The following is a 23,537-nucleotide window of genomic DNA, read 5'->3' on the forward strand; positions in this document are numbered from 1 at the left end:
TAGCTTAATTACATCTGTGAAGACCTTTTCTTTAAACATAGTCATGCTCTGAGCTACTAGAGGTCAGGACTTCAACATATGGATTTGGGGGTGGGGGGTGATTCAGCCCGTAACACCCTCAGAGGTAGTTTAAGTGCAAGAGACTTTCCAAGTTATGTAACAAGTATGGGACTATTTGCTTGGAATATTGTTTATTCCCAGTAAGATAAAATCTGAAGATTTGCTTAATCCAAGTTCATTTAGTAATTATTTTAGCTTTTTCTGTACAAGTGGGATAACAAATGTGCCCGTGTCAATAGGAAGCATGGCTGTGACTTCTGGCTCTGGGGAAACTGAGCTGCTTTTTGAGTTTCTATCACTCTGTGGATCATCAGCACTGAGCTGGAGCCACAATTAAATCTGAAATTCTTCCTCCTGAAAGCCCTGTGTTTAGTGGCTGTGTCATGGGATGGGAGACACAGTGAGCTACCAGCTTTGGTATGTGAATCTCCGTGACGATTTTCAAGGACTTCTTAGTGGAAAATGTTTTATTTTACCACATAAATCAAGTTACCAGTCTATTCTGATTTCTACCTCCCCCCAAAACCACACTCTAAATTCAAGAAAAACACTTTTGTACCCATTAGTCTCATTTTTGCCTAGAAAAGATAAATTGCTACTAACCAGTCATGTGTGTCCTTTGGTAAAGAATGTAGCGATTCTGTTACTAAGTGGTAAAGATTCATCTACTGAGGTTTTGTGTTTGGGACAGATAGACCTGTTGCTATGTAACAAATTCCCCTAAGACCTAGTGACATAAAACGTTTATCGTCTCAGCATTTCTGAGTGCTGGTTCTGGCCCGTGGTCTCCCATGAGGTCGTCATTACTGTGTGATTGGCTAGTGCCGAGGCATCTGAAGGCCTGCTGAGGCTGGAGGAGCTTCCCAGCTTACTTGGGTAACTTTTGGCAAGAAGCCTCAGTTCCACACCTCAGTGGTCTCTCTGCAGGGACGCTTGCTCACAACATGGCAGCCGGCATCCCCCAGAGCAGGTGACCCGAGTCCCAGAAGGTAGGGGTTATTGAGGCCATCTTGGAAATTGGCTACCAGAGATCATTAGATTTCCATATTGACATATGTAGGTTATAATCTGTAATTTGCATTACTCTAGATCAGTGGTTCTCAATTTAGGGTCCCCTGGGGATCCCACATTTGACATCTCGTGGGTGGAGGCCAGGGATGTTGCTAAACATCCTACAATGTACAGGACAGGCCCCACAACAGAATTATCCCCAAATGTCAGTTATATAGAGGTTGAGAAACTCGGCTCTAGTTTGTTCCTTTAACTTGCAGTCTAAATTAAGCTGATCACTTTTTGAAATTCATTTGCAGAACAATTACTGTACTTAAGTCTCCTTAATGCTTGTTATTGACACATCCTGTTCCAAAGGTTGATAAAATAATTCTGGTGGGAACTTCTTTTACATTCTACTGGTGGGAAGAATTTCTTAGATTGTTTCCTAGTAAGATTGATTCTAGCAAGAATCACCCATTCAGTGTGAATTCTCAACAAACCCTGATTCAGCTGAGGTTCCACCTTCCAAAGTGCTTGTACTACTGAATAATCATCATTAAGTATGCTCAATCTAATATAGTAAAAGCTAATCCTTTTTTTGGGGGGGAGTATAATTGCTTCACAATGCTGCGTTAGTTCCTGCTGCACAATGAAGTGAATCAGCCATAGGCATACGTATATCCCATCCCTCTTGGACTTCCCTCCCACCTCCACCCCCATCCCACCCATTTAGGTCATCACAGAGCACTGAGCTGAGCTCCCTGTGCTATACAGCAGGTTCCCACTAGCTATCTATTTTACACATGGGTAGTGTATATATGTCAATCCTAATCTCCCAATTCGTCCCACCCTCCCCTTGCACCCCTGTGTCCACATGTCTGTTCTCTACGTCTGTGTCTCTATTCCTGCCCTGCAAATAGGTTCATGTGTACCATTTTTCTAGATTCCACATATATGCGTTAATATACGATATTTGTTTTTCTGACTTACATCACTCTGTGTGACAGACTCTAGGACCATCCACATCTCTACAAATGACCCAATTTCGTTCCTTTTTATGGCTGAGTAATATTCCATCGTATATATGTACCACATCTTCTTTATCCATTCCTCTGTCGATGGACACTTAGGTTGTTTCCATGTCCTGGCTATTGTAAATACTGCTGCAGTGATCATTGGGGTGGATGTGTCTTTTTGAATTATGGTTTTCTCAGGGTATATGTCCAGTAGTGGGATTGCTGGGTCATATAGTAATTCTATTTTTAGTCTTTTAAGGAACCTCCATACTCTTCTCCGTAGTGGCTGTATCAATTTACATTTCTACCAACAGTGCAAGAGGGTTCCCTTTTCTCCACACCCTCTCCAGCATTTATTGTTTGTAGATTTTTTGATGATGGCCATTTTGACAGGTGTGAGGTGATACCTCATTGTAGTTTTGATTTGCATTTCTCTAATGGTTAGTGATGTTGAGCATCCTTTCATGTGTTCGTTGGCAATCTGTATATCTTCTTTGGAGAAATGTCTGTTTAGGTCTTCTGCCCATTTTTGGATTGGGTTGTTTGTTTTTTTGATATTGAGCTGCATGAGCTGCTTGTAAATTTTGGAGATTAATCCTTTGTCAGTTGCTTCATTTGCAAATATTTTCTTCCATTCTGAGGGTTGTCTTTTCATCTTGTTTATGTTTTCCTTTACTGTGCAAAAGCTTTTAAGTTTCATTAGGTGCCATTTGTTTATTTTTGTTTTTATTTCCATTTCTCTAGGAGGTGGGTCAAATAGGATCTTGCTGTGATTTATGTCATAGAGTGTTCTGCCTATGTTTTCCCCTAAGAGTTTTATAGTGTCTGGCCTTACATTTAGGTCTTTAATCCATTTTGAGTTTATTTTTGTGTATGGTGTTAGGGAGTGTTCTAATTTCATTCATATGGTAGTTCTATTTTTAGTTTTTTTTTTTTTTTTTTTTTTTTGCGGTACGCAGGCCTCTCACTGTTGTGGCCTCTCCCGTTGCGGAGCACAGGCTCTGGATGCTCAGGCTCAGCGGCCATGGCTCACGGGCCCAGCCGGTCTGTGGCATGTGGGATCTTCCCGGACTGGGGCACGAACCCGTGTCCCCTGCATCGGCAGGTGGACTCTCAACCACTGCACCACCAGAGAAGCCCTATTTTTAGTTTTGTAATGAACGTCCACACTGTTCTCCATAGTGGCTGTATCAATTTACATTTCCACCAACAGTGCAAGAGGGTTCCCTTTTCTCCGCACCCTCTCCAGCATTTATTGTTTGTAGATTTTTTGATGATGGCCATTTTGACAGGTGTGAGGTGATACCTCACTGTAGTTTTGATTTGCATTTCTCTAGTAATTAGTGATGTTGAGCATCTTTTCATGTGCCTCTTGGCCATGTGTATGTCTTCTTTGGAGAAATGTCTGTTTAGGTCTTCTGCCCATTTTTGGATTGGGTTGTTTGGGTTTTTTTGATATTGAACTGCATGAGCTGTTTGTATATTTTGAGGATCAGTCCTTTGTCAGTTGCTTCGTTTGCAAAATTTTCTCCCATTCTGAACGTTGTCTTTTTGTCTTGTTTATGTTTTCCTTTGCTGTGCAAAAGCTTTTAAGTTTAATTAGGTCCCACTTGTTTATTTTTGTTTTTATTTTCATTACTCTAGGAGGTGGGTCAAAAAAGATCTTGCTGTGATTTATGTCAAAGAGTATTTTTCCTGTTTTCCTCTAAGAGTTTTACAGTATCAGGTGTTACATTTAGGTCTTTAATCCATTTTGAGTTTATTTTTGTGTATGGTGTTAGGGAGTGTTCTAATTTCATTCTTTTACATGTAGCTGTTCAGTTTTCTACTGCACTGCTTATTGAAGAGACTGTCTTTTCTCCATTGTATGTTCTTGCCTCCTTTGTCATAGATTAGGTGACCATAGGTGCATAGGTTTATCTCTGGGCTTTCTATCCTGTACCATTGATCTGTATTTCTGTTTTTGTGCTAGTACCATACTGTCTTGATTACTCTAGCTTTGTAGTATAAAAGCTAATCTTTTTAGAAAAGATTTTTGATTAAGGCAGTATTCTTAGCTATTCATTCAACCAAGAAACAAACGTATCTTTAATATTGACTTTGGGCTTTAATTCTTAGAAAGTCAACTTTATATTGATACGTACAGTATTTTTTTAAAGAATTTAGTAGCTAGCTACTATTATCATAAGGCATTAACTGCACAATACAGCAAGAACTTGATTTTAGCAGGTCCATAAAAAATAGTGAAGTAATTAGTTCCGTTGACTGACTCTTGTTCAGTTAAAACACCCTTTAGCAGTTTCCTGTGGGTGTTGCCAACACTGGTTCTCAGGGGGTTAGAGAGTAGCCAGTGTAGACTCATTTTTAAATTAAATTTTATTAATTTAGATTTTTTGTTGTGCATTTCAGTTAACTGTTAAGCACCTATTCTTTGCCAGGCACTGTGCTGCTTACTTGTTATCTCCATTGGATGTCTAATGGATTTCTTGAATTGACAAATGGAACTTTTATTTTTTGGTTCAAAATTTCTTTTTTTAAGTCTGATGTCAGTAAATGGTACCATCAAGTCACCCGGTTGCTTAAACTTAAAATAAAAACAACAAAACCTAGAAAAACAAAATACCTAGGAATCACCCTTGATTGAGCCTTTTTCTCATGGCCCATGTCCAAGCCAGGAGTGAATTTTGTGGTTCCACCTCCAGAACGTATTTCACATCTGTCCACGTTTCTCCTTCTCCCTTCCCTAAACTCCTTGTTCGTCTCAAACCTGGTCTGAGGAGGTTTCCTCTGTATCCTCTATCCCAGTGTCCTGCTGATTTCCCTTGTAGCACTTAACACAGTCTGTAGTCGGCGCTCTGCTTATCTGTGATCTCTCTCCTGCTAGCATGTAAGATCGCTGGCGGTAGGGACCCCATCCACCTTGCTCTCTGGATCCTTAGTTGCCTCTGCCTCCCACATGTAAGTACATAGTAGGTGTATGTATTTATGGAATCCATTGTTACAGTGTGGTTGCCTAGTAAGTGCTTGACACTCTTCTATGCCCTGGGAATATATCAGTGCACAAAACAAAGGTCTGCAACCTCACAGAGCTCACCTTCAGTTGAGTTTTACCTTTAATGTGTTTTTGATGACATGCCATCATGTACAGTTGAGCTCAGGGAGTGTTGCATGTGCCAGGCTCTCTGAGAATATGCATGCCCCAGTTTGGGGTTTTTTTTTTTAAATTGAAGCATAGTTGATTTACAGTATCATGTTAGTTTCAGGTGTACAGCAAAGTGATTCAGTTACACATCTTTTTTTCATATTCTTTTCCATTATAGGTTCTTACAAGATATTGAATATCGTTCCCTGTGCTATACAGTAAATCCTTGTTGCTTATGTTTTATATGTAGTAGTGTGTATCTGTTAGTCCCATACTCCTAATTTATCTCTCCGCACCCTTCCCTTTTGGTAACCATAAGTTTGTTTTCTATGTCTGTGAGCCTGTTTCTGTTTTGTAAATAAATTCATTTGTATTATTTTGTAGATTCCACATATAAGCAACATCGTGTGATTTGTCTTTCTCTGTCTGACTTACTTCACTCAGTATGATAATTTCTAGGTCCATCCATGTTGCTGCAAATGGCAATGTTTCATTCTTTTTTATGGATGAGTAGTATTCTGTTGTATACATATGTACCACATCTTTTTATCCATTCATCTGTTGCTGGACACTTAGGTTGCTTCCATGTCTTGGCTACTGTAAATAGTGCTGCTGTGAACATTGGGGTGCACATATCTTTTCAAGCTAGAGTTTTCGTCTTTTCCGGATATATGCTCGGGAGTGGGATTGCTGGATCATATGGTAACTTTTTACCTTTTTAAGGAACCTCCACCCTGTTTTCCATAGTGCATATGCCCCAGTTTTAGAAGTGTGGGCAGAAAAGGTGCGTGGGAGCTGCTGGCCCCACAGCCAGGCCAGCCTGGGGTTGGGGCTGGGATTGGGGTTGGACGTCAGACCGAGTGACGTGACGTTAAAAGATGAGTTGTGTGTACAGTGGAATTCCGTGTAGTCATTATTTACAAGCCACATGCCTGCAGTGAAAATATTAGAAACTATAAATTCTGTAAATTTTAGAATCCACTTGTTTACATTTCTTTGATCTGATATAGACAAGTAATTTCCTGAAGAATATCTTTTCTTTCAAAGGTGACTAGCGCATGGTTTGTATTGAAGGGGATTCTTTAGGAGAGCATTGCCCTTATGAAAATAATCGTTCACAGTTAGTCCAGCTCTCTGTTTATGGGCAAGTGAAATGTGTTCCAGATGGAGGAGATTTATGTAAAATGAATGTCTTGTAATGAAACTTTAGAAACGGAGTTCAGTTTCAAAATGATTGTATCAGCAGATATGTCTCGTCTTAGAAAGTTTTAGTAGGGATCACTTTCCATATCTGCACAAATCTTTTCCTTTATTTCTTCTTTTTTTTTTTTTTTTCATTTGCAAAGATTTAAGCCGATTTGGCAATTCCGTGTTATGTACCTTGTGGTAGCTAATTAGCCTCTAATTTTTGAAGCTAGATAAAGCCTCCAGGTGCCTTCTTACCCCTCTCAGCTACCAGGTTACAATGAAAGTGAGTCAGAATTCTGCACCCTCACGTGTATTATCGAGCAGGCACCAAAATCAGTTTTGTGGGTAAATTGAACACAGTTGCTGCTCTGTCTTGTGTCGTCTCACAGAGCCTTTCTGTAACGATTTACCGAGGCAAATGTGACAGTACCAGACACAGAACATGGTCTGCACCACGCAACCCCCATCCTCCAGATCCGCGGCTGCCCTCCCAACCCTGCAGCCCCTGGGGCTCACTGCAACCTTGACACCCGGCCCACACCAGACTGGCTGGCGGACATCTGTGTATTTCCAATCAGCCCATGGCTATTAATGTCACTCATTTTTCCCCAGGAATTTCTAACATCGGTTACACTAAGTAACAGGGCCACTTAGTTCACAAGAAAACTCATTTTACTAATTAACAAAGCTTCCGGTGTAATCTGGAGATTAAGATAGCTGAAGCATTTAAAATAGCCATCTGGCCTTGGGATTAAATCCTAACTAATTACTTCCCGAATGGGTTTTCCCATTTAGGGCAAATAGCTGCCTCCAGAGTGGAGATATTTCCTGGAGCAAACTAATGCACATCCATGGCACGCTATCTATACTAACATGTTTTCAGGTAAATTACAGATCTTATAACAACTTTAAATACCAAATTAGGAAGGGGGAAGTTATTTTTAGAGCATGAAACAAACCTGCATTGTCCCTGTAGTAAGTTGCTAGCAATGTAGGTTTAATAACTATGGATACGTCATAACCACCCACTGAAAAAGTTCCAGAAAGTCGGTGTCGATTCAGAAGGAATAAAATTCTTTAAGTAAGGTAATTTTCTTCTTATTTTCTTGACAGTATCAAAATATCCAAGTTGTCCTATTGCACCTTTGGAGTGAAATTCTTTACAGTTTCTGTTTTACATAAGAGAGAGGGTTCTAGCCATCTTTGCTGTTCAGACTCTTGCAGTAGCATGCTGTCTTAGTTGTCCTTGGATTGGGAAGCAGTGTGCATGGCATCAAAATGCATCCTCTATCATTAACACATAATGTACTTGTCCTATTTTTTGCTTTTCCTTTGTTGTTGTTTTTATTGGCGAAATCCTGGTTGAATATTCTGAGTACCATAATCTGACCTATATGGGAATCAAATACAGTGTGGGCATCTTCACCACAAGTTTCTTCACATCATGTCTAAAAGATGAGAGGACCCAACCCATTTAAAAGTAAAACTCTGCTTGTTTTCCACTTTAGATTTGTATGTTATTAAAAATGTTAATTCTGAAAGAGTATTTATTATGTATGTGACGGAAAAGCTTTTCAACCTATATATTTTATTTTCTCCCCTGACCCCGCCCCAAGACTAACACTGAAGTGATTTCACATCCCCTGGCCTGCCTCTTACCTAATTTGCCAGGATGTTCAACATTAAGGGGAATATTTAAATCCTAGACCATTTGGGGGATGTTTAGTAAAGTATTTCTTTTTGGTTCAGAAATTTTGCTTTTTTCTGTTGTCAAAGTATTGGGCTTCCCTGGTGGCGCGGTGGTTGAGAGTCCGCCTGCCGATGGAGGGGACACGGGTTCGTGCCCCGGTCTGGGAAGATCCCACATGCCGCGGAGTGGCTGGGCCCGTGAGCCATGGCCTCTGAGCCTGCGTATCCAGAGCCTGTGCTCCACAGCGGGAGAGGCCACAACAGTGAGAGGCCCGCGTACCGCAAAAAAACAAAAAACAAACAAACAAAAAAATAGAACCAAGATTTATTAGTTACTAAGTAGATTGTTTTCAGAGTTACTGGTTTCTTTTGGGGTCAGGACAGGGCCAGAGGGACACCCCCAGTCCACTCTGCCTTCTCCCACATGTAGGCTTTCTCATTCCATCCTCTTTTTTCATTAGTTTTTTTGCCTGGCCCTTCTCCTTTAGCCAAAAGAGATTTCTCTGGCACGAGCTGTAATGGTTAGAGCAACTACGGATGCCAGTTATAAAAAGGAAAGGGAACCGATTTGGCTAGGGAACTGATGAGCAAATTAGATGTCGTATGTTGGTGACTTTGTTTATCCAGGTAAGTGATCACATGTCTAAATTATTTGGGGACATTTCTTTTTAGGTTACCTGTTCAGAAGCCTGTGTTTTTAGTTCAGAAGAACTAAAAAACTTTAGTTTTTTTTTTTTTTCTCCTTTGAATCTAACTTCCTTTTTTAGTTTATATTTTCTCATGAAGTAAAGGAAAAATAAGTTCACCAAATATAAAATGGGTAGTGTTCAATTTAAAATTTTAAAGTTATTAGAGTTTAACATTACCAGTGTGATAACTTTGTCCTTTTGCCCAAATAAAGAATTTCTTTTGTTTAATGAATTTTGAACTTCTAATGTAGAGTGGTAAAGAAAAGAGAATAGGAAATAGTATAAGAAGTTGAAAGCTTAAACAGCATGTAGATAAATACATAATAAATTAGACAAGTTATTGAAAGCTGAAAGTTTGTATTACTATATAATGAATTTTTAAGTGAAATATTCAGTAAGAATTAGGTGATATGATATTTTGATTAACCTTTCTGCAGGGTTAAAGTGAGAAGGGTTAAAGTGAGAAGTTTGAAAAAGTATCTGAGCAGTTGTGTTGGCAGTGTAATCTTTGCAGCTTTGAAGTAATAACATTGTCTTGACTACTCTCTTAAAATAGTAATTTTTTTATTAACTCAATGAAATAGTGTATAGATGATACAGCTGTTTAAAATTTGTAAAGAATTTTAATCCTCATTATAACATCAGGACTTGATTTTAGTTTTTGAGTTTCTTTTTTTTTTTTTTTTTTTACGGTACGCGGGCCTCTCGCTGTTGTGGCCTCTCCCGTTGCAGAGCACAGGCTCCGGATGCACAGGCTCAGCGGCCATGGCTCACGGGCCCAGCTGCTCCGCAGCATGTGGGATCCTCCCAGACCGGGGCACGAACCCGTGTCACCTGCATCGGCAGGCAGACTCTCAACCACTGCGCTACCAGGGAAGCCCCTTGAGTTTCTTTTTTGAGCCGTTCTAATGATTTGTAAGGACTGATAGTTTTGAACTTTATTGTTTCTTAAGGATCTTCCACAAAACAAGAACAAAAATGACTTATTTTAAAAATAGCATAAAACTCATTTTCTCTCATAATTACCATATGAGTCCTTCGGGCCATTTTATAAATCTAAGAAAAATTAAGGGTTTTAGTGATCTTATTTTCTTCTGTATTTTGTAACATTTTGCTATTTCATCATCCTTGGAATTGATTCATCATTACTCATCAGTTATTCCCAACGGTGTTTAAAAAGACTAAAATAGAGGCTTCCCTGGTGGCATAGTGGTTAAGAATCCACCTGCCAGTGCAGGGGACACAGGTTCGAGCCGTGGTCCAGGAGGATCCCACATGCTGCGGAGCAGCTAAGCCTCTGTGCCACAGCTACTGAGTTTGTGCTGTAGAGCCCGCACACCACAACTACTGAGCCCACGGGCGTGCCTAGAGCCCGTGCTCTGCAGCAGGAGAAGCCACCGCAATGAGAAGCCCGCGCACCACAACAAAGAGTAGCCCCCTCTCGCTGCAACTAGAGAAAGCCCGCGCACAGCAACAAAGACCCAACGCAGCCAAAAATAAATAAATTTATTTATTTTTTTTTTTAAAAAAAGACTAAAATAATAAGACTAATGGAATTGCCTAGAAGGAGGCTATAACAGTGACTGTTGCATCATCCTTTCGTTTGCTTATTGTATTGCCCCAAAAATTGCATTATCTTTCAAGAAGGTATGAAAGAATGCTACAGACAGCATTTTTGTAGTCTGCTTTTAGATTTCAGTGAACATAGTTGAAAAAATCAGAAGTTTTCACCTTAGTGACAGAGAACTGACAGAGGAACACATTTCACAGATACTAGATGAATCAGAAGATGAATGCAAAGAGGCAGCGTTGTAGACTCTGATGACAGTGAAATTTGTTCTGTAAGTCTCAGGTTGAGTCTTCAAATGGTGTAGCCTTGAATTTTCTCAAACTCAAGAACAATCTATTGGGCCTCCCTGGTGGCGCAAGTGGTTGAGAGTCCGCCTGCCGATGCAGGGGATACGGGTTCGTGCCCCGGTCTGGGAGGATCCCATATGCCGCGGAGCGGCTGGGCCCGTGAGCCATGGCCGCTGAGCCTGCGCGTCCGGAGCCTGTGCTCCGCAACGGGGGAGGCCACAGCAGTGAGAGGCCCGCATACCGCAAAAAAAAAAAAAAAGAACAATCTATTTCTAAAGACAAAAAGGAAATATGTCATTGGCATCCAGTTAGTCATTCAACAGGAAGGATTTCCTAACTCAGAATTTTGTAGTAAGAATCTGGACCGCTGGTTTTACTAAACGGCCGTGTGACAGTGTTCTTTCATCTTGTGTAATGTTTGTGGGTCAGCATTTATGCAGTATGGTTTGTAAAGGGACAAATGCTGAAGGCAGAATAGTATATGAAAGTGATTGGAAGGAAGTAGACGGTGTAGAAATGAAGAGATTCATTGGATTGACCATTCTAATCGGTGCTTGTAAATCTAAAAATGAAAATGTTTTACAATTACAGAGCCAAAAAGGACTTCCACTCATAAACAAAATTATGGGCTGTCCGAGGTTTTAGGTATTCTTCCAGTATTGCATTCTGACAATGCAAGGGCAATAATAAGTGAGAACCTGTTGGTGGAAGGGAATAAAGGTATTGATAGTTGCCACTCTGAACAGCTGTTACCCCAGGATGTTGTATCTCTTGAAGATAAGGGAGTAGTTTTGCTTACAACTTAGAGGTTGAAATCAGACTGCAGTGTATCACAAGACTACTGCTCTCTGTAGTAGTTTTATTTTAAGAGAACATGAACACAGATCCTCCCTTTAAATTACCATTTAGCTTGAAGCTAACGGATCTACTTGATAAACTGTAAGACTACTCAGCTCCACTGGGCTGTTTCTGGGAATCCTTCTTCTGTTCCCATAGCACCGCCTCTCAGTCCTTTGGACGTGCCCAGACCATGTTCTTCAGGTTCCAAAAAAACACTGCCTTGGTTCTCCTGAAGTTGGGGGGCCACTTGTCAGCATCTCTCAATGCCACAACCATATTATTTGTGTAAACTGGTTGTTTGTATAAAAGTAATACTTATATGATATCACAAGAGCCCGTCTGAAAAGGAGGAAAAGTTTTTTTCTCACATTAAAAACAAACAAAAAAACTTTCTCTCCCGCTATAAAATAAAACTAACCAAACAAGCAAATTGTGATTTTTATTTTGTGACGCTTAAGTAATTAACAAGTTCTCTGGAAGAAATTGTTCAATACTCACCAGCAGCCTCTTAAAGATTTGCATGGTAGTCCGATGGAATTTAAATTGTTACCTCATTAAGTTCGGTGATACAAGATCAGCTTTTAAGCTAGAGGGCGTTGCTGGTGTTTGTGTCACCATCCTCATTTCCAATTTCATGTTCTATTCTGTTGTCTGCACATACTCAGTTACAAATGTTAGACCCGTGTCCAGAGTTGTTTTGGTTTAGCCAATGTTTTGATAACTTATAAATGTGGTGAGTGACTTTATACATGACTGTGTGAGGGGTGCTAAGAGGCTGTTTTTCACAGAATGCCTTTGCTTCCTCCAGGACTCATGTTTTTCACCTCCCTCTTGAACCCTTTGGGGTTTAGTGGCATCTGAGGCAGACCCTTAATGGAATGCGTGTCTGTTATTATGACGGCATGATACCTTAGCCATACCAAACTAGCCATGCATTTCCTGTGCAGAACAAGGCTTTTAGAAAATATGAGATAGAATATTTACATTTTGGTGGCGGGGGGCGGTGTTTGAAGGACACTTTGGAAATGGTGAAGGGGAGAACTGGGGTGGGGAGGCAGCTCCTTGGTGTGTACATGAGGGAGACTTCACTGCTGGAAATCAGCATTAGGAACTTTCTCCCCATCTTCCCCATGTACGATCTCTTTTCACCTTGTTTTCCTAGCTTGGTTTGAGTTTATTAAAATTGGAAAACTGGGTGAGTTCTTACTGAGTGCTCATAATATTGAGCAAAAAATATGAGTTCTTTTTTTAAATTTAATTTATTTTTGGCCGTGTTGGGTCTTCGTTGCTGCGCGCAGGCTTTCTCTAAGTTGTGGCGAGCGGGGGCTACTCTTTGTTGTGGTGTGCAGGCTTCTCATTGCGGTGGCTTCTCTTATTGCAGAGCACAGGCTCTAGGCGCGTGGGCTTCAGTGATTGTGGCTTGCAGGCTCAGTAGTTGTGGCACACGGGTTTAGTTGCTCCGTGGCATGTGGGATCTTCCCGGACCAGGGCTCGAACCCGTGTCCCCTGCACTGGCAGGCAGATTCTCAACCACCGCGCCATCAGGGAAGCCCCAAAATATGAGTTCTTGATTTTCGTAAGTTATCCCTTTTTTCAGTTTTGAAAATCAACATTATTGAGATATAATTTACCTGCAGTAAATCACAGTTCAAAAATTCTGTGGTAGCATCCGAATACTGACTACTCATTTTTTTCTACTTAAAGTAAATATTTATACACTGAAAAAAATAGCATTGGAAAGGTGAGAAGAGTCCTGAAGTCATAGGTAAAAGAATGGGCAATTGGAGTGGAGACACAAGTGAAGAGTGTAAATCGGCATTTCATGAGGAAGTAACGTTTAATTTAACATTTATTGTAAATCTAAGGAATAGATGTTTAATTATATATTTTTAAATGATGTTTATCTAAGGAGGCCTAAGATATCTCCCTTGATTATTTTTTAAAATTAGTTTATTGAGTTACATTTTGCATACAGTAAAATTCACCCCTTTCAAGTGTACAGTTCGATAGATTTAGATGAATGTAAATAGTAGTGTAACTGGCACCGTGATCCAGAGATAGAATATTCCCATCCTCCAAAAAGTTTCCCTCCTGCCTTGACATAGTTAGTCCCCTCCTCCTAACTGTAGCTCTGATAACCACTGGTCTATTTCATCTCTATAGTTTTGTTTTCTTTAGAATGTCAAGTAAATGGAATCATGACATAAGTGTAGTGTTTTCCATCCAGCTTCTTTCACACAACATAAAGCTTTTTTAGATCCATCCATGTTGTCGGGTATATCACTGGCTTGATCATTTTTATTGCTCCGCGGTGTTCCATTGTGTGAATATACCACTATTTCTTTATCCATTCACTCTTGATGGACATTTGGATTGTTTCTTTTGGGGGACTGTTAAGGAGAAAGTGGCTGTGGACGTTCACGTGCAACACTTCGTGTCATGTGGTAACTTATGTTTAACTTTATAAGAAACTGGCAAACTGTTTTCCAAAGTGGCTGTACCAGTTTGCATTCATTCCAGGGTTGTATGAGAGTCCTAATTGTTCTATATCCTTGCTGGTCTTTCTTAAAAATTTTACAGAGTGGATATGTAGTGCTCTCTCATTGTGCCAGTTTTAGTTTGCGTTTCCCTAATAACTAATGCTATTGAGCATCTTTTTTTTTTTTTTTTTTTTTGCGGTACGGTGGCCTCTCACTATTGTGGCCTCTCCTGTTGCGGAGCACACGCTCCGGACGCGCAGGCTCAGCGGCCTTGGCTCACGGGCCCAGCCGCTCCGCGGCATGTGGGATCTTCCCGGACCGGGGCACAAACCCGTGTCCCCTGCATCGGCAGGCGGACTCGCAACCACTGCGCCACCAGGGAAGCCCTGAGCATCTTTTCATATACTTACTGACCATTTACATATCTTCTTTGATGAAGTATCTGTTTAAATCTTGTGTCCAATTTTTTTTATTGGATTGTTTGTCTTGTTACTGGTTGTAAGAGTTCTTTATATATTCTAGGAACAAAATCCTTTATCAGATAAATGTTTTGCAAATATTTTCTGCCAGTCTGGTTTCTCTCTCTTATTTTTTTAAAATCTTCTCGACAGCGTCTTTTCAGTATATGTGCTGCTGAAACGAGCACTGCAGTGTCTTTTAAAGAACAGAAGTTTTAAATTTTGATGAAATCCAGTTTATCAGTTTTTTATTGTATGGTTTATGCTTTTCACATTCTATCTAAGAAATCTTTGTCTAGCTTAAGGTCATAAAGATTTTCTCCTGTTTTCATTAGCAAGTTCTTTTAGAAAGTTTTCTTTTACAGTTTTAGCCCATGCATTTAGGTCTATGATCTATTTTGAGTTAATTTTTGTATATGGTGTGGGGTAAGGGTCTAGGTTCTTTTTGTTTCATTTTGCATATTTTTCAAGCACCACTTGTTGAAAAGACTGGCCCTTTCCCTGTTAAATTACCTCGGCACCTTTGTCAAAGATGAACTGACCGAATGTACGTGGTCTGTTTCTGGACTCTACTCTGCTGCATTGATCTGTATCTCTGTCTTTAATCAATACCACACTGTCTTAATAATTTTATAGCTTCTTGAAATCCAGTAGTGCATGTCCTCAAGCTCTGGTCCTCTTTCTCAGAATTGTTGTGACTTTTCTAGATCTTTTTCATTTCCCTTAAATTTTAGAATCTGCCTGTGCACTTCTATAAAGAAAGCCTTCCAATCCCTTGCCTTTTTTTTTTTTTTTTTTTTTTTTTTGCGGTACACAGGCCTCCCACTGTTGTGGCCTCTCCCGCTGCGGAGCACAGGCTCCAGATGCGCAGGCTCAGCGGCCATGGCTCACGGGCCCAGCCGCTCCGCGGCACGTGGGATCTTCCCGGACCGGGGCACAAACCCATGTCCCCTGCGTCGGCAGGCAGACTCTCAACCACTGCACCACCAGGGAAGCCCCCCTTGCCTTTTCATTTGCTGAATAATAGTAGTATGTTTACCAGTATCAGTCCTTGAATTCTTGATCATTATTATGTTCCTTTATTTTGCAAAGTATTTAATTTGGCCTTTTATATCAGTATTTATAAGTAAGATATTTGCTTTTATTTTGCTTTCCCTTTTTTATGATATCTTTACCAGTTTGGGTATTCAGTGTTATGATAACTTTATAAAATGAATTATGAAAGAATCACTATTTTCTGTTTTCCTGAAACAGTTATGTAGTAAAGCAATCAAATATTCTCTAGGAATTTGCAAAACTATTTAAGACCAATCCATCATTTTTAAAGGGATAATTATATTTTATTATTTTCTATGATTATGGTCCGTTCAAGTTTTCTCTTGTTGTTTTCCTGAATGGATTTCTGTTTTCTTAGGAAGTCATCTATATTATTTACTTTTTTCAAGTCTAACATTATAGGGCTGGGCATAGTGTTCCTTTAAAGCTATTAAAATCTTTCAGATTATTTAGAAGAGCTTTTAAAAAGTTCTAAATGCTTAGGGTTTCATTTTTATTATGTCAAGGAAAGTAACCTATCCTAGCCCTACATTTAAAAAAAAATTTATTGAGGCTTTTTCTTTTTATTTGGGGCAATATATAAGATCTGCTTTTGTAAGCAATCCATGGATACATGACAGGGTACTTTGGCTTATTGTTTGATTATAGTGTTCAGATCTCCTATGTCCTTAATTTATTTTCAATTTTCTCATTGTGATTTATTTTCAGGGCAAGTTTATTCGGATCAACTTTGATGTAACTGGCTATATCGTTGGGGCCAACATTGAAACATGTATCCTTTTTCATAATCACATTATTCAAGATAGAGAATGATTTAATCTTCCTATGGCCTCGGGGCAACCCTCTGTGGTACCTCTCCCATTATCCAGATGATAAAACTTTAGCACAGAGAGATTGTGACTTGTTCAAGTACCTTCAACTTCGGAATATGAACTCCAAAGTGGTATTTTGTTGTCGTTCGTTTTTAACACCAGGTCATGATCTAGTCACATGGCTGGGGAAGTGGAGGGTCCCACTGAGGTGAAGGGTACCTGTACATCAACCCAGGAAGTGTTTGTGTGCTGTAAGGACATTTAGGTGAATACCGCTATGTTGAAAACATCTTCAGTTACTGCTGTGTTAGCCCATTTTTTACCATCTACTTCTGATACTAGTGGGGTGAGCGTGTCCCATCGACGAAACAAACCTTATTAATGTACAGAGCTGAAGTAGTTTCAGTTAGTGTTAAGCAGAATAAAACTAGAGGCAAAAAAAGTCAAATACATAGACTAGTCTTAAGAAATGTCACATGCATAGAATGGCCTTAAAGAATGATAGGTATATAAAGAATTAATTTGATTTAAGAGATAATAAATTAGAAATGATTCTGAATGATAATGTGTCAGTTAGGAAAGATACAGGTGACAATTCTCTGATACTTGTTAAATACTCTTCAGTGGTAGAAATACACTGCTTCTATCCCTCAGGTGAGGGATAAATCAAACTTTTCCTGTTAATTCAGGACTTTGTTTTATGCCTCTAAATATGCTCAGAGCCAGAAAACACAAGAAGCACTTGAAAATGACAGACGAATGGAGCTAGAGTTCCTTCATACTGGGGAGCATCGTTCATGTGAATGTACTTTTCGCCGAATGTGGAGGATGTGTTTGGGGTAGTCTGATTTAAAATCAGGCTGTATGGCACACACATAGTTCACTTTGGTGGCCCCTGGGAAGGTTTACTTCAGAGGAGTCAGTCCTCTCCCAAAGCAGTGAAACTGAGACTCTGAGAGCCCAGTGTAGCTGTCAACCCAGAGACACGCCGGGAGCATCAAGGCCCCGTGAACAGAGAACCCAAACAGGCCCCAGATGTGCGTCCTGATACCCAGGTGGAGGCGCGGTGTTATGACGTGCAGGTGCTGAGTGGGGACTCGCAGGGGTAGGACAGGAGTTATGCACATGTATTTTGGAGTTCAACAAAGTTTTGATTTGTACCTCTACCACTTATTAGCTGTTTTTTTTTAAGTTTTTCTACATAGGATGCTTCGCATTTTTATTATTTATTTGTTTGTTTATTTGTTTATTTTTGGCTGCGTTGGGTCTTCATTGCTGCGCGTGGGCTTTCTCTAGTTGCGGTGAGCAGGGGCAACTCCTCGTTGTGGTGCGGGGGCTTCTCATTGCGGTGGCTTCTCTTGCTGCGGAGCACGGGCTCTAGGCGCACGGGCTTCAGTAGTTGTGGCACGTGGGCTCAGTTGTTGTGGCTCATGGGCTCTAGGCGCACGGGCTTCAGTAGTTGTGGCACGTGGGCTCAGTTGTTGTGGCTCATGGGCTCTAGATCACAGTAGTTGTGGCGCATGGGCTTAGTTGCTCTGTGGTACGTGGGATCTTCCTGGACCAGGGCTCGAACCTGTGTGCCCTGCATTGGCAGGCGGACTCTTAACCACTGCGCCACCAGGGAAGTCTCAGCTGTGTTATTTTGAGTAATTTCTTTGTGCCTTGGTTTCCTTATTTGTGAAGTTGTGATAGTAATTCTGATGTTAAAAGGCTTTTTCTGCCTTCAGTGTCACCCTTAACCTCCTTTGCTCAGACCTTCTGGAAAAATCTCGTGCTGTTCGTCAAGCAAAAGATGAACGTACTTTTCATATCTTTTACCAATTGTTATCTGGAGCAGGAGAACATCTGAAGTGTAAGTTACAAAGTTTTTTACTCTTTTATATTCAGTTGAGTATCTTTTTTAATATTAAAACAATTTTTTTGAGAAAGAGAACAGTTTTGGGAAACAGATTTATACACATACACCAGAATTCTAGCTGGTTAAATTAGGAAAATGATGTTGAATTTCCAAGCCATGGGGTCAGTGCTTTAAGTGGCAAGCATATAGGTGGCGTTATATTATCTTTTGTACTTTTGTTTCTTTTCTTTTAAAATAATTTTAAATTAGAAGACAAATGATGTGTTTTTATACACATTCCATTTCAAAGTTTATAAATACAAAAGTAAGAAAAAATAAATTTATTTAATAAAATTAACTTGAATAAACATGTGTATTCCTAGATTTACAACTGAATATGTGTTATGCTTCCAGTAGTACTAGAAAGAGCCTGTGCGGATTTTTATTTATTTATTTTGTGAATCACAGGTTTAGGGTTGGACAGGGTAAAAAGTAAATTCTGTTGTGGGTCAGAGTTTTGCTGGGTCAGGAGGGAGGGGAGAAGGTACACAACTTTCCAGTTTCTTCTGAGTTTCAAAGTCCATGCTTCTTCTCTAGAATTAGTATGTATATTATTTAGATATCACAACAGACATATAAAACCCAGTAATACTTTTCTCATCTGGGGTCTAGGCTTTTGTTAACCATAGGTCATCTGTGGAAGCATTAAACCCAGAAATCAGTTAAAGAAAGACCTGCAAGGAAAAAATAATAATAATAATAAGCAGCAAGTAAATAGAGTAATTGCCAGTGAGAGACTAAAAATTCAAGATTATACATTAGGTAATGCTGAAGGGAAGAAAACCCTCAGGCTTTCAGACTGGCAGGTATTCTTAAGTAGTAATGAATCGGAAAAAAAAGACACCGTTAAAAGAAGGAGATTAAAAAAAAAAAAAGCAAGCAATACCTGGTAGAAGCTAAATGTGATGTAAATAAGAATTAAGGGATGGGGGTGATCGGGAGAAATCCTCTGCAGCAGAGCCAGTTACACAGAAAGCTAGGAGCACGTGATAACATCTGCTGAAGGGATAACGACCTGTTTTACTATTTTGAGTGCTCCTGAGAACGTCCTTCTGCTCTTAAGAACACATTTCTTGAAGGAGTCAGTTAAGTTCTCTCTAACTCATGGACCCTGAAGTATAGAGTCAGTGGGAGTATCCGTTATAATACCCTGTCAGACTATTACTGTGTCAGACAGCACTCTCAGAGGCAATGTACCACTAAACAGACTGACTTGGAGAAAGAGTTTCAAGGCATTATCTGGGCTCAGCATTTACCTGGTCCATATTCTACACCTTCCATATCCAAGTCTTTATCTAAGCCCATGCAGTCTTCACGTGGACCTCAGTGTTTGCTATAAACTCCTTGCTAATATAGGAACATAGAATATGGGTTTGAAAGCTTTCCCTCAAAAGATGCCTAAAATATTTAAGTCTGAAAATCAAGTTTAGTTATCTGGAAGATTATCATACCCCAGCCTTCTGATTTCAAATATAATATTATACAAACCGCTGTTCCCAAAAGCCCCTGTTTAGATGTTTGTTGTTTATATCATCATTTTCCTTCATTGTACAGATAATGGAAAACTGTCTTATGTTTGTGTATTTAACATGAGCATATAAAGAAAGAAGGAGTACGTGGTGGTGATGGGTTGGATGTTCTTCTGCCATGTGGGTGCAGTTTGAAGGTGGGGATGTGCTTTAGTCTGTTGTTGACTATTTATTATGTTGTATTCTGTTATGTTTTCTTTCAGCTGATTTGCTCCTTGAAGGATTTAATAACTACAGATTTCTCTCCAATGGTTATATTCCTATTCCGGGACAGCAAGACAAAGATAACTTTCAAGAGACAATGGAAGCAATGCATATAATGGGCTTCTCCCACGAAGAGATTCTGTGTATGTGTGATTTCTCTAATAAGATTCTGATGCTCAGTTTTCATAAGACTTATAAATTGGGGATAAATAACCTAAACTAGAAAATGATTGAGAAACTAATGGGAACTGCCTGTAATTTTATGAAATCCTGAGATTTGTCTTACTGAAAAATTTTGTATAGCTAATTTTTAGCACAAAATAAGTTAGAATATGTCTCTGCTACATTTTGATGCAGTATCTTAATTAATTTTTTTCTTTTTATATCAACATAAAGCAATGCTTAAAGTGGTATCTTCAGTGCTACAGTTTGGAAATATTTCTTTCAAAAAGGAGCGAAACACTGATCAAGCTTCCATGCCGGAGAATACAGGTAAATTGATGAATACTGATTTTATTTCTATTTCCGTGGTCTGTTGTCGTGTTCTCCAAAAACATGTTACAACGCAAGCATCAAAGCCCTCCTGAAGTGTTTCCGATGAGACTCCACGTGCCTAGGAGTAAGGGTCAGTCTGATTCCATAAAGGAGGGAAGAGAATGGGGTGCAGGGTGAGACGCGGCAGTGGAGACTCTGCCTTAGCCATGGGGCGTTAGGACTGGGCGGGTGGGAGCGGGCACAGGCTGCAGAGACCACAGGGCTCATCTGAAAGGGAGCTGCAGCTGCTAGGTTCTATAGCCAGTTTTCTCCTTGCCAGCAATATAGGCCCAGGGCTGCCAACTAGAAATGATTTTTCAAAGAAAGGTGGAAACCTAGATTTTAATATGAAATCTTCAAGCTTTTAAATATCGAAAATGGATTGAAATTCACACGGGTCAAGGACAGAAGTTTGTGAACCATAAAATGTGTTTGCAAGCCTTATGAGGTCTGCTTCCGAAGGTCTGGAGACAAAAAGAAAACTGAGGAATCAGTGTATTGACTCCAATGCTTGATCACCCGAGGACGTTATCCTGCCTCACAGGATCCACCGTGGCCAGTGAAGGCTGACATGCATCACAGTCTCTGCCCTGGAAATCGGCCTTCTTTGTTGTAACCAATATTAATTTAATTCTGTGTAACCCTTTTCAGGGACCTGTCCGTCTCCTGATACCTCATCACCACCATTTCCTGACAAAGCCTTTGCACCTCATCTTAAATGTTTAGATTTCCAGGATCATGAAATGTATCATTCAGTCAAAGTATTTTAATTGTCATTTGGGCCAACTTCTTCTATATAGCTTTCACGTGGTTAAGTAAGACTTAAAATCGAGCAGTTTAAGATTTAGAACAAGAAATGTATTAGTGTAACTTTGCTTGGAAATCTTGACCTAGAGGTAGAAGAGAATCAGGTCACCCTTCTGAAAGACAAGGCAGCCAAGTGTGTTTCTACTTTTTAAAATATAATGTGATAGGTTTTCTGCTTGTTATTTTTTTTTCACCTTTTAAAAATATTTATGTATTTATTTATTTATTTGGCTGCATTGGGTCTTCGTTGCTGCACACAGGCTTTCTCTAGTTGCAGCGAGCGGGGGCTACTCTTCGTTGCAGTGCGCGGGCTTCTCCTTGCAGTGGCTTCTCTTGTTGTGGAGCATGGGCTCTAGGCGCACAGGCTTCAGTAGTTGTGGCACGTGGGCTCAGTAGTTGTGGCTCGCGGGCTCTAGAGTGCAGGCTCAGTAGTTGTGGCGCACGGGCTTAGTTGCTCTGCAGCGTGTGGGATCTTCCTGGAGTAGGGCTCGAACCCGTGTCCCCTGCATTGGCAGGCAGATTCTTAACCAATGCACCACCAGGGAAGTCCTCTACTTGTTATTTTAAGATAACTTTTAGCTTGTAATGGTTGGTTTTGTTTTCCTTCTTTTTTTAATGCCCTTGATTTGTTATTTTTCATACGATTTTATAGACTGGCATTTGAAAATTTCCCTGAAAATCTGGAAATGTCTCATAATGGCAAGGCTTTCCCCCTCTTTTTGTTTTTTCTCCATTCTTTTCCTTTCTTTTCTTCCTTTCTTCTTTCCTTTATCTCTTTCTAGCTTTCTTTTTTTCTTTCCATCCTTCCCTCCTTTTTCCTTTTTTCCTGCTTCATTTACAGAACAGCTGTTTTTTTTAAAAAAAAAAAACTAAAATGGCTCCAGTGTCATTGCTTCACTGCTGTTCACTACATCACCAGTAATGAAAGTAAAATAAATCTCTTTCTAATTGTATGAGAAGCTTTAAAAAATTACAACTCTATAAATAATTTTTCTCAAATTATTACCTATATTAGGTAGTGGTGGTTAATTAACACTTGCTCTGTTGCAGTGTGTAAGAGTTTGTACTTTTTAATTACAGTAAAATTTAAACATTTAAGAGAAGAGAGAAGAGTGTAAGGAACTCCCAACATTCGCGTCACCTGGCGTAGACAGTCACCAACTCATGGCCTGTCGTGTTTTATTCATACCACCTCTCACTTCCCCTTTTCTGGATTATTTCAAAGCAAATCCCAGATATTTCATTTGTAAATATTTCAGTCTGATGCTTGACTCAGGATTAAAAAATAAGGGCCTGAAGTGAGCATATACACTTTGACTTCTTTTAGTATTGGCGATATTTCTACTTTCTCTTACCAGCGTTTTTCAGGGTATCGATATTTTTAAAATTTTTAATTGTGATAAAATTACACATAACAAAATTTATTTTGACCATTTTTAAAGTGTACGGGTCAGTAATGTATATTCACATCATTATGCGATCAGTCTCCAGAATTCATCTTGCAAACTTAAACTCTAAAACAACTCCCCATTTCCCCTTCCCCCAGCCCCTGGCAACCACCATTCTAGTTTGTTTCTATGAATTTGACTAGTCTAGGTACCTCGTAGAAGTGGAATCATTCAGTATTTGTCTTTTGTGACTGGCTTATTTCATCAGGTTATTAATATGTTATTATACATTAATTTCCCGTCGCATTTTTACATGTTGGTACCAAAGAGGCATTTCTTTAAAAAGACTTATTCTCTACTATTGTCTATAGTACTAAAAGTAAAATTATCTTTATTAAACATACCAATCTCTATAGCACATTCCTCCTTATCCACTCTCCGCCCCATGAATAAGGTAAATATAGCAAATAGCTGTTAACCAGTGGTACCAGGGCACCACAAATTCGAAAGAAAAAAATACATTTAATCACAGAAATTTATCACAAACGTAATAATGAACCAAAAGGAAGAGCACGTTTTGATTATTGGACTTCGGATATAAGGCAGTTTGAAACTAGATAAAATCTGAAAAAACAATCACAAACAGACCAAGCAAGAGCTGGGAAATTAGGGTCATTATTGCTTCTTCAAAAACAAAAACGAAAACCAAAAAAAGACAGCCAGATCTAACCACCTATCTATCTGCAGGAGAACAGAGGCTGGAGGCACATGTTAAATGACCACGGGGTGCAATCAGGATGAATGGTTCCATTTCCAGTGATGCTGAAACATTTACACGCGCCTCCCTGGAGTTGCCTTCAGAGCAATATTGGCAAATTATTACCTTTTAGATTGAATA

General features: G+C 39.7%; 1 protein-coding gene across 2 annotated transcripts in view; it reads left to right on the forward strand.

Moving 5' to 3' along the window:
• The window catches only part of MYH10 (myosin heavy chain 10), a 139,565-nt gene that overhangs the window by 58,530 nt on the left and 57,498 nt on the right, over window positions 1-23,537 (forward strand). For both annotated transcript variants that reach the window (XM_060080534.1, XM_060080535.1), the window contains exons 7-10: window positions 16,177-16,240; window positions 18,034-18,132; window positions 19,910-20,053; window positions 20,307-20,402. In XM_060080534.1, coding sequence (XP_059936517.1) covers window positions 16,177-16,240; window positions 18,034-18,132; window positions 19,910-20,053; window positions 20,307-20,402 — 403 coding nt within the window. The remainder of the gene's footprint in view (window positions 1-16,176; window positions 16,241-18,033; window positions 18,133-19,909; window positions 20,054-20,306; window positions 20,403-23,537) is intronic.

This window comes from Mesoplodon densirostris, chromosome 18 (genome assembly GCF_025265405.1).
Source record: "Mesoplodon densirostris isolate mMesDen1 chromosome 18, mMesDen1 primary haplotype, whole genome shotgun sequence".
In the NCBI taxonomy this organism is placed as follows: Eukaryota; Metazoa; Chordata; class Mammalia; order Artiodactyla; family Ziphiidae; genus Mesoplodon; species Mesoplodon densirostris.